The 11,714-nt window shown below is 42.9% G+C and overlaps 1 protein-coding gene across 1 annotated transcript in view; it reads left to right on the forward strand.

Annotated features, from left to right (window-relative positions):
- Positions 1–10,718, forward strand: part of foxo3b (forkhead box O3b) — a 47,277-nt gene extending 36,559 nt beyond the window's left edge. The window contains exons 3-4 of the mRNA XM_022190436.2: positions 4,468–5,917; positions 7,192–10,718. Coding sequence (XP_022046128.2) covers positions 4,468–5,898 — 1,431 coding nt within the window. The 3' untranslated portion in view covers positions 5,899–5,917; positions 7,192–10,718. The remainder of the gene's footprint in view (positions 1–4,467; positions 5,918–7,191) is intronic.
- The last annotated feature ends 996 nt before the right edge of the window (positions 10,719–11,714 follow it).

The following is an 11,714-nucleotide window of genomic DNA, read 5'->3' on the forward strand; positions in this document are numbered from 1 at the left end:
GTTATAAAGGGAAAGTGCAGATGCAGGGGAGGATTTGGATTTAAGATACAGGACTTGGGATTTATTTTTGACAAAAGAATGAACTCCCTCTGTGAGACTTTTTCTGATACTTTGGACCTAAGGAGATGTGTTTTTTTTATTCACAAGGAATTTAATGAACTCATGGAAAGTTAAATAATATGCCATAGTGTGTCATTAAATACAGTAAGAAGGGCAGAAATGAGTCTGTGGTCTGCAGGAGAGGCTGGATGTCTGCATGACATGTGGAGCGAGGAAAATATCAAATGGTTAAAAGGTCAGTGCACCAAAATCGTAAAACAGCATATTTTCCATGTACTGAACCACAAATGGTGCTCATCCCTGTACCGTGGAGTGAACCTAGGAAACGTTTAAATGCTCCAGAATAACAGTGATGAAGAGTATATAGGACTACTACTACCACAGCTGTACTCACATCCAGTTTATTGCACATTTCACTGATAAATGGAGCGCACATTTTTTCTTCTTTCATCTTGCAATCACCATCTTCTCACTCTCACCTTCACTTGGCGCTGGGTTTTCTTTCCTTTTCTTCACTGTCCGTGCTTCGGTTGCAGATGTCCCGTTTCCTTTCACGGCTCCTCCATCACACGGAGTTATGAAATACCTCGTTTGACATTTGAGGGATACGAGTAGTGGCACGGAAAAGAGAAACATTAAATAGGAATAGAAGGAGGAGGCGGAGGTACGGGGATAAAGGGATGTAGGACGAAGCGGAGGGAGAAGGATTGATGAAGTGTCAGGAGCTGGCAGGTAAATGTTTACAGCAGTTGGAAAATGAAACTCTCATTCCATTCATTCTCCTCTCATTCATTCCCCTAAAAGTTCTATTTTTCCTCTACCGAAGTTTGTCCTCTGCCATTATTGACATCCACTTGGCAGCTGGAAGCGTTTAGCCCGAGTGGTGTGTGTGTGTGTTTATAAAATGTTCTGTAATAAAACAGCATTACATCATGCCTCGAGAGATGCTGGCAGAGGATAAACACTGGTCTCCCTGGTGTTTCTTCTCATCTTGCCTCATTGTACAGAATACTCAGCCGCACGAATACATACACTAACATACCATGTAGTGTGATTTTTTTTTTTTTTTTACATTTTTTTTTTAATGTTTTTGGAGGACTGGTGGTCACAAACAAGCACCTCGTCCTGCAGAGCCAATATTTGCACAACAATTCCAAAACATTCAAGAGCATTTCTATTGCAGCTATTAGAAGCACACGCATGCACGCTCACACATGTTTGTACTTGTATCTTAGTGAGGACATCCATAGGCGTAATGCATTTCCTAGAGCCTTACCCTAACCTTAACCATCACAACTGATTGCCTAAACTTAATCCTCATCCTAACCCTAACCAAACCTCAATTCATACCTGTTCTCTAAAAACAAGTCTTCACCCTCAAACATGGCTGTTTCAAAGTGAGGACCGGCCAAAATGTCCTCACTTTGTAAAAATGTCCTCACTTTGATAGTTAAATGCAGAAAATGGTACTCACCATGTAGCAAGTACAAGAACAAACACACACACACACACACACACACACACATGTTTGTACTTCTATCTTAGTGAGGACATCCATAAGCGTAATGCATTTCCTGGAGCCTTACCCTAACCTTAACCATCACAACTGATCGCCTAACCCTAATCCTTACCCTAACCCTAACCAAACCTCAATTCATACCTGTTCTCTAAAAACAAGTCTTCACCCTCAAACATGGCTGTTTCAAAGTGAGGACCGGCCAGAATGTCCTCACTTTGTAAAAATGTCCTCACTTTGATAGTTAAATGCAGAAAATGGTACTCGCCATGTAGCAAGTACAAGAACACACACACACACACACACACACACACACACACACACACACACACACACACACACACACGTTTGTACTTCTATCTTAGTGAGGACATCCATAAGCGTAATGCATTTCCTAGAGCCTTACCCTAACCTTAACCATCACAACTGATTGCCTAAACTTAACCCTTACCCTAACCCTAACCAAACCTCAATTCATACCTGTTCTCTAAAAACAAGTCTTCACCCCCAAACATGGCTGTTTCAAAGTGAGGACCGGCCAAAATGTCCTCACTTTGATAGTTAAATGCAGAAAATGGTCCTCACCATGTAGCAAGTACAAGAACACACACACACACACACACACACACACACACACACACACACACACACACACACACACACACACACACACACACACTCACTCTCACACAGGGTCAGAGGTTCAGCTTGGCCCCAGAGGTCCTCGCTCTGCCAACGTAGCATTCAGAAACTTAAACCTGCTCTCTCTGAACTGCCTCTGACCAGAATAACAGTCCAAACCAACTCGTCTGTAAACTGTTGCCCAGGAAAGACGGGACCGCTTCATGGAAAACAATATTGCGATTCCCACAAAACACTCAGAAATGTTGGTGCTCCCTGGTTTGAACCCAGAAATCTGCTCTGTTTCGAGGGAGTAAAAATATACACGGGAGGAAAATGGAGAGAGGAAAAATGCATGCATGCTGTGGATGGCGGTTGGGTTGTTTATATGGGAGGATATAGCATAGCCCTGGAGTCCCTCAAGGCCCATAAGAGCTGTGTGTTTGTGAAACAACAGAAACTGCGTGAGAAGGAGGGGGCATGGAATGAGAAGGAGGGCTGAGACCGAATCAAGAGCTTAACCAGGCCTTTATTGGACTTTGGGGCACAAGAAGAAAAAGAAGAAAGTGTAATCAATGCTAGAGGCGAGTCAGAAAGGTTAGAATCATTTTTATAATCATGTCCTGTTGCTGGGTTGAAATTTGAGAACAGTGTCTTAACATTTGTGTATCATCATTATGCTGTCATATAGCAACCATGAAGGAACTTTTCTTAAGTAACCAGATGGCTGCAAATGTGTGGCTGTGTAGGTGCCTGAGTGAACGTGAAGGGAGTTGTCCAGATGGACGTGTGCATGGGTGTAATTTACGCATCGAGCATAGTTGGAATTTCAAGTCTTGAGTAGCTGCACAGCCAGAGCTTACATCATACAATCCTTCATTTAACCTGCACTAATCAATTACTGGAAACGAGCTCAGAAGTGAGGCAGCCTACGAGGCCTGCTCCTGTTTAAACGTATCATAGTTTCACAAAACAGTATCACCTTCTTTTCTTGCGGTTTGAATATCACCCGACTCATCGCATCATCCGAAAGGCGCCAGTTTGGGTTTCACTCTTTTTTATTCGTACAGCTTCTGCTAGTATTTACCACTTCAGGTATTTGTGATTTGAACTGTGATAAAAGTTATGAAAGTTACTCTTATCTACCTCAGAATCAACACATGTAGCTGTTTAAATTCTTAGCGGTAACTTCTTTCCGTTGTATCTCAACAAGTCGAAGAGTCTAGTAGCATAATGTTTGGCTGCATAATTTATTAGATGTGTTCATGTGCTAACATTCAGTCATCACTGAACAGAAATTAAAGCACAGCCTCATGAGAAAGACATTAGATGTTCAGATATTTAGTCAAAGCATTGGGTAAAGTAAAGCTTTGAATTCATGATACCAAATCAAAAGATCATCAAAGCTACTTCTTCTGACAGTTGTTCGTAGAAGTCAGTAAGCTTCTTCCTCTGGGGACCATGAATGTGTAAAATCCTTGCCATAGTTGTCAAGATATTTCAGTTGGAGCCACGCCGCTAATGAGTTAAATGTATCTGTATGAAGTATGACACAAGGTACCGTCTGATAACAGTGTATGTATACAAAGTCAGCAGCAGTGGGGCCACGAGTGATTCAACAAGGTTATTATTTTGCACTTTGGGCCTTTAATGTGTGCATGCTTCCTCTGTGTAGTGAATAAAACTCTTGATCATTAGCAGAGGCTGTCATGTGCACCAGTTCCCCCACAATGAGCCTTTTGGGCGCTCACAATAAATCAGCACAGAGTTGATCAATACAAAACAGCCAAGACTCACACACAGGCGCACAGAAACACACATGATCTGGTGCACAGAGGCTTTTTGTGCGTGTCATTCATAACCGAGGAGACGCTTGATTATAGACCACTCTGTCTCTTTTCTCTTCTGTACCCACAACACAAAAGCTACAGTGGGAACAATGCAGACATCAGCGCTAAGTGCCGCTCCACGTTAATGTGAGCCTGTCTATATTTAGTGGATAAACAATTGAAACAATGGGCTTTTTTGCTTTGTTTGTATGTCTAGTCACAGAGAGCAAGTGTTTACGTTGCCGCAGAATCAGTGGCAGTGGGTGGTTTATGGATCACTGTTGTTGGACTTAATGAGAGGTATTCATTGAGTGTTGTATTGGCAAAAGGAAAGAGTGAATACAACAAATCAATACTGATGACAGTCATAGTTTGAGTAATTGTTCCAAGACGATTTAGCACACTCCACTCAGTGTAGTCTTTCTCGCTTTTGTGTTGCAGAACTCCATCCGACACAATCTCTCCCTCCACAGCCGTTTCATCCGTGTCCAGAACGAGGGAACAGGGAAGAGTTCCTGGTGGATGATCAACCCGGAGGGAGGAAAGGGAGGCAAGGCTCCACGGCGCCGGGCGGTCTCCATGGACAACAGCAACAAGTACACCAAATCTGCCCGTGGCCGTGCCGCCAAGAAGAAGGCCGCCCTGCAGGCTGCAGCTGCTGCAGGTGAAGGCGGGGGAGATAGTCCGTCTGGTCTCTCCAAGTGGCCTGGAAGCCCAACGTCACGCAGCAGCGAGGAGCTGGATGCCTGGACAGACTTCCGCTCTCGCACTAACTCCAACGCCAGCACACTGAGCGGCCGCCTCTCGCCTATTCTGGCCAACCCCGAGCTAGATGAGGTGCCCGATGATGAGCCTCCTCTCTCGCCGATGCTCTACTCCAGTCCTGGCAGGGCGCTGTCTCCTGCTACAAGCAATGGGAAAGCTGTGCCGACTGAGCTGCCCCGCCTAGCAGACCTGGCAGGTACAATGAACCTGAACGACGGACTCACAGACGACCTGATGGACGAGTTGCTGGACAACATCAACTTGGTGCCAACCACCTCCAGCCAGGTCACACAGAATGGCTCCTCAGGGTTCAGCTTTGGGTCCAAGCCCAACGGGATCGGCTCACCTTCCTCCACTTCCTCTCAATCCTCCAATTCTTCTTCTAATGGTGGAAGTAATGGCTATAGTAACTCCATCTTCGGCCCTCACACAGCGGGCTCCTCTCTGCGTCCGTCCCCCATGCAGACCATCCAGGAGAACAAGCAGACGTCCTTCTCCAGCATCAGCATGTCCCGCTTCGGCAGCCAGACACTACAAGACCTGCTCAACTCTGACAGCCACAACCACAGCGACGTCATGATGACCCAGTCTGACCCGCTGATGTCACAGGCCAGCGCGGCGGCCGTCATCTCCCAGAACTCCCGCCGTGGCCTCATGCTCCGCAATGATCCCATAATGACCTTTGGGACCACCGGAGGACTTCAGGGCAGCCAGCGCGAGATGCTGCAAAGCAACAACCACAACCACAGGTCTTTAAACGGAGGCCTGAACCTAGCCAACGAAGCTAATGCTCTGGCTAATGCCAAACAGCAGCTCCTACTCTCACCCTTGGGAGGAAACGGGTCTTCCTCCATGCAGATCGACACCTCAATCTTCCTGAACGGAACAGTTAGCAGCAGCGGAGGGATCTGTCAGGATCGTTTCCCCACAGATCTGGACTTGGACATGTTCAATGGCAGCCTGGAGTGTGACATGGACTCCATCATCAGGAATGAGCTGATGGATGCAGATGGCCTGGATTTTAACTTTGACTCTTTGGCCAACATGAACGGAGTCGGCAACTTCGCGAGCACCAAGCAGACCTCTCAGAGCTGGGTACCTGGCTGAGAGGCAGGGTGCAAAGCAGGTGTGTATTTTTGAGTGAAAATCATGAGGCATTTGAGCAAAGGTGAGCTTATTCAGATGCAAGAACACGGATACTAGTGCAATTTTTCCCAACAAAATGCTAAATCTCGTAAGGTCTCTGTGTAGAACTTATGACGATATGTGTATCACAATGTTAGAGTGTAACTATAAGTCACTTTCTTGAACTGTACAAATCTTTCTGTACTGTGTAGAAGGTTTATTAAGCCTCTTCTTGTCCTCATTTATGGGCACCAAAAAATATTGTTTCCTTGTCTGAAAAAAAGTCCAAAAATTCAGCAAAAAAATCCTCAAATTTCTGAAAATTTGCAAAACCTTCAGGAAGAAAATTACAATAATTCCTTAAAAGTTTCCTTAAAAGTTTTATTTAAAAAATACCCCAAATTTGACTAAAGAATTCTTGTAAATATTTTCAAAAAATAAATAAAAATCTTCCAAAAAATCCTGAAAATATCTAAAGTGATTACATATATATCAGTAAAACGTACTTAATATTTTCTTTAAGAACATTCACCAAAAAATCAACCAAAATCCAGCGAAATTTGCTGGATATTGGTTCTTATGAAACAATTGTAACATTTATTTTTTTCCACCGAAAGATGTTCAAAGATTTCGTAAAATGTTGAAAATGTGGGCATCAGAAGTTTCACTGTGAAAATATTTTTTTCCCACATTTTCAAACTTTAAAACGGCTCAATTTTGACCCACAGGACAACACAAGGGTTAAATGCATTATGTATGGTTGATGTTGTGGACTTACTGGTACTGTCAGACCTGAAAATAAACACTGAGATGCTTGGATGACCAATAGTCCAAGTCTGTTCTGCTCTTGGAATTGAAAGAGTTCACAGAACAAAATTATAAGCTTTTCTTCACAAAACCACTTCGGCTCTGCCTTGCTTCATCGTTCTTGTCTGCTAAACAAAACAACTTGTCTTGTATTTTATTTTCTAACTCATGGTGCAAAATGTGCAGTAAATATTTGGAGACACCAAGCTATGAAAGTCCATTCAACACTTATGTTTTCACTGTAAAGTCCTGTTATTGCCCTCATATTGAAAATACATTCATTTTACAGAAGTGCCTGTAGTAGCTTTGAGCTTCCATCCAGAACTGAACAGAAAATTGTAGGTAACATGGATTGGTGATATTCTCGTTAAAATGTTTGACTTGCAACCAAGACTGTAGACGATTTTATTCTTTAAAGCACATCACAAACACTCAAATAGAATCATATGATGTCTTTTGTCTCTTCAGGTCTGAACTATGGTGCAAGAGAAGATCAGACACACAACATCCTTTTTTTGCCAAACCTGCCATCAGCACAATGTAAAATACAAACCCTGTGTTTACAGAAGAAGACTTCCTCCTGAGAGCTTTACCTTCGCTCCCACACTGGTGAAACCATGAACGATCCGACAGACTCTAGAGATGCTGCACATCAGCCCTCAAAGCCTCCTGTGAAACACCAACAAGAAGAAACAATCACGACAAACTCACAAATCTCAGAATTATGCAATTTTTTTTCCTTTGCCACCCAGCCTGTTGATATCAAAGAGACACTGCTTGTCAGAAGGGGTTTCAGGTGGAATACAAGGACTAAAGATCAAGCATAGAATGGAAGGAGTGCACAGTGCAGTTGTTCCCGTCGAAGGCAACGAAAAAAGAGACAGAAGTGTAAAAAAGATAGGGAAAAAAAATCGGGAAGTGATGTGGTGTAAATCTGATCCAGTGGTTTCCTGGGATGTTATGTTGAAAAAAAAATTCCCTCTGTTCTTAGTGATTTTAAATGTTCTGTGTTTGTTTTTTGGATTTTCTGTTTTATCATACTTGTTTCTGGATCATACATGTCTGTACAAAAAGAAATTGGTGTTTTGGTGAAATGAAGAGATGAGTGTTTTTACTCACTGAGTGGCCGCACATACAGTACATGCAGACACACATACAGACAAACTGACACCTCGTCCCAGTTGTAGAATCTTGAATTCCTCAGTTTAACGCCACACACTTGCTGTTTTGTTATTACAAATTGCTTGGATTTAAATTAACTGTAGCATATGGAGGGTTTTATTACAATTAGCTGCAACATGATTTATCCTTGTGTATATCAAACTGTAAAAAGAGAAAAAAAATGACAAAAGCCTAGAAGAAGAAAATCTTTGTCATGGATCCTTGTACAGTGCAGGGCAGCGGGAAGTTTAAGGAAAAGATCTCGTCTGTCTTAGTTTTCTGAGCTTCTGGTGAGTTCTGTTGAGGTCATTTGTCACAGCATACGATGTAGCCAAATTGAAAACCTGTGTCCCAGGGTTGTGAACATTTCCACACCATAACAGGTGCTATTATAAACAGTGTTGAATCCTGTCCTGAGAGCAAGCCGTGCATTTTGTTTGTTCTGTTTTTTTTTTTTTTCTCTTTCTGTTTTTACCCATGACCTGCAGAAGCCAGAGCTGTAGCCACTTGTAGCACGGCGAGGTTGAAGACGGCAGGGGGAGCAGGGTTTTAAGGCTCATTCCTCTAGAAGCCATTCGTTTCTTGAGTAAAACAATAAGCTATCTCTGTATATTGCCAAATTACTTGAAACAAACAGTAGGATATGCTGGCAGCCAAATCACAGCACACACACATATGTATGTATATATATATGTGTGTATATACATATACATATATATATATTACACTCACAGATAGTAAAATAACAGCAGGGATGTGTATTGAAGCTCTGCTGTTTTCTTGTCTTGAGCTTGTGGGGCTTGTTATGCATATACAGAATCACTCAGGGGGGGAAAGGGAGGCTTCCCGTTTAAGAAACATCAAGTCACATTCGAATAGTATTTTAACATTTCTTGCTTAAAAATATACAATAAAAGGCAATGCTTTGTGTTTGTGAACTTGTAACCTGTGAACTTTTGGCTGTTGAGATGAAGAGGAGGAAGGCAGATAAACGTCAGGATCATTACTTCACGCAGTCTGTTATGTTTTTTTTGGTTTCTGCTGTCATCGTTTTGTGTTTTTTTTTTTTTCTCTCCTCTCGTTGGACTTGTGATGCACATACACACACGCCCTCATGGACACGCCTGGTGCTCCTGCAGGTGATTTCCTGTATCTCCTGTTATTGTGTGTTAATCTGTGGAGTTCATTTCAGTTGAATTTAATCCACGAGGATGTGTAATCCCTCACGGTGCATACAGCACAGCCGACTGTATGCATGTCTGTATTTATGCATTATGAATTGTGTGAAATGCATATATACTCGCTGTATGTCCTTATATACTCATGTAGTACTTGACCCATGGATTTTTGTGATACCTCTGAAGTTGAAGAAACAAGGTTACATGCCAGGTAGGAGGGAACACTGTTACCAGAGATGGAATTGTTGGACCAGATTCTGAAAATCTGGACACCCTGGTGCCCCCTCTTGGTTTGGGGCAGCAACATGAAAGTGTATTCCCTGCTGTGTATAATAGTGTACAGATTTGTGTATATCACTTTGAGGCAGAGGATTGGGTGTGCATGGTTGGCTAGAATGATCTCCCGTGTATCTGAGGTTTAGTGCATGAGCTAGCTGTACCCCTCTCCACCTCTCCAGTGGTGCCGTCCCTCGACAAATTGTAACACACAGAGAAACCCTGCCTTTTTAGCGCTCAAACACACACACTCTGTTCCTATTTTTAAAATCAGGGCTGACAGAGGTGCTCTTGCGCCATCCTCCCGCTTTTATTAGTGTGTGTGTGTGTGTGTGTGTGTGTGTGTGTGTGTGTGTGTGTGTGTGTGTGTGTGTGTGTGTGTGTGTGTGTGTGTGTGTGTGTGTGTGTGTGTGTGTGTGTGTGTGTGTGTGTGTGTGTGTGTGTGTGTGTGTGTGTGTGTGTGTGTGTCAACGCAGATGCAGGGAAAACCCTCCTTAATGAACGTTTCTCAGCTTCACACTGGATTTATTCCACATGGAGCAGGTTCATGTCCTGATGCTCCCATCGATTAAACCTTTGACGTGGTAAAAGTGTCAACTGACAACGAGCTGAAATTTCCATCTAGTATTTCCAGAACACTATCAATCATTTCTTTTGACAGGGAGGGAATCCTGAGCCATCACCTGAACTGCTGAGCATTTCAAGTCATCTGCACTGCCTGTACTAAATGTTACTTTACCGGTCCTGTGAAGAAGACTGACAAGGTGAAGTCAGCGCGCGCTCTAGTCCTCTTCTATTTAAAGAGAGGTTATTGGTCCCTGACAAACTGCAAATCTCAGTCACAGAAAGGTGTTCCTAACATTTCGTACGTTCAGTGTGAAATGTTTCGGCTCTTCAGGCAGATCGTTTACATTTAATAGTGGAGCAGGCCGTCCACTCAACCACTCAGTGCTTCATTCAGGCACGTGAAATCTGCTCAACACACACACACACACACACACACACACACACACACACACACACACACACACACACACACACACACACACACACACCTGCAGCACAGCACAAGCTGCTTTAAAGTTAACAAAAGCAAAAAAACAAATAAAATAGAGGCATACCACTAGATACCTTAATCACCTCTTGGACATTTCCCTTTTATTATCTTCTCTTGAATCCTCCTGTCCTTGTTAAGAAGCCCAGGCCAGCTCCCCTCCAAATGCCCCTCTGAGCTTTTCCCCTTCAGACTTCGCCCTTTATTAATCTTGCTTCTTCTCGACTTGATGTTAGTGGGTATTTTTCCTGTGTATTCCATTTTGAATTTTAATCTAGTTTGTATAAGAAATGGTGCGCATGTAAATAAAGCTTGGTGAGGCTCCACACCGTTCCCGTGTCTTTGTCTTGACTCACTTTGTTTTGGTTAAAGAGCAGATCTGCTGTTAATAGCTCATTTTGCCAAGATAGGAATTTTCAAGTAAGCAAGGAAAACTTTGTAGCTCTCGCTGGCCTTACATGTGCTGTTAATTCACAAGTGTGTTTGTGTGCGTGTACGTGTACGAACAAATTTAACCTCACACTCCCTGCAGAACATAAATCTCTTCCTCGTGTCAGTCTAGAGGGATCTAGACCGCAAAACAACTCCATGTTCTGCTAAAGTTCTTGGAAGTCCTCTTGCACAATGTTTGTTTTGTGTAAGGCCGCCTTAAACGAGAGCAGACGTACAGCAAACCTCTGATACCTGACACTGTGCTGGGTACTTTTCCTCCAGTGTTGCGAAACATTAAGAGAAGAGGAGAGGGGGAACTGTCAGACACGAGGGGTTGTAGGTCTGAAATCTCCCCCAGGCCTCCACATCAGATATTAACACAGATCACAAGCTCTGCTGACAGTCTTATCCCTCCTCTCGCTTTCCAGGAACGACCAACGAGCCACATTTTCTCACTGTCAAAGGTCAAGCCTGTTATCATTAAAAGAAAATTTCACATTAAGTATGAAGTTCAAGAGTGTATGTGTATGTTTCTGTGTGTGCATTAGTGTGGTTTAACTCTTAAACGGCAAAGAGTGTCCTCCATAAAACTGTAAGATTACATTTCTCACACTGTGGCATTTATGGCAACTTGAATATCTGTTTTATCTCAAGGAAATATATTGATCTCAACAGTGTTAACATAAGCTTGTGCTTCTCGTTTAATTAATTCCAATCAGTGTCATAAATGATGACCTCTTCTTACTAAAATGCCATTAAGAAATTAAGTCTTTCAGGATAGCATTCTGTTTTTGGCAGGACATCTATAAAACATTCAGTCCTCTGACTAGAATTTTACTTGGACTAATGCAGTCCAGCAGCAGGTGCTTTGCAGTATGACGCATTATAAA

This window comes from Acanthochromis polyacanthus, chromosome 16 (genome assembly GCF_021347895.1).
Source record: "Acanthochromis polyacanthus isolate Apoly-LR-REF ecotype Palm Island chromosome 16, KAUST_Apoly_ChrSc, whole genome shotgun sequence".
In the NCBI taxonomy this organism is placed as follows: Eukaryota; Metazoa; Chordata; class Actinopteri; family Pomacentridae; genus Acanthochromis; species Acanthochromis polyacanthus.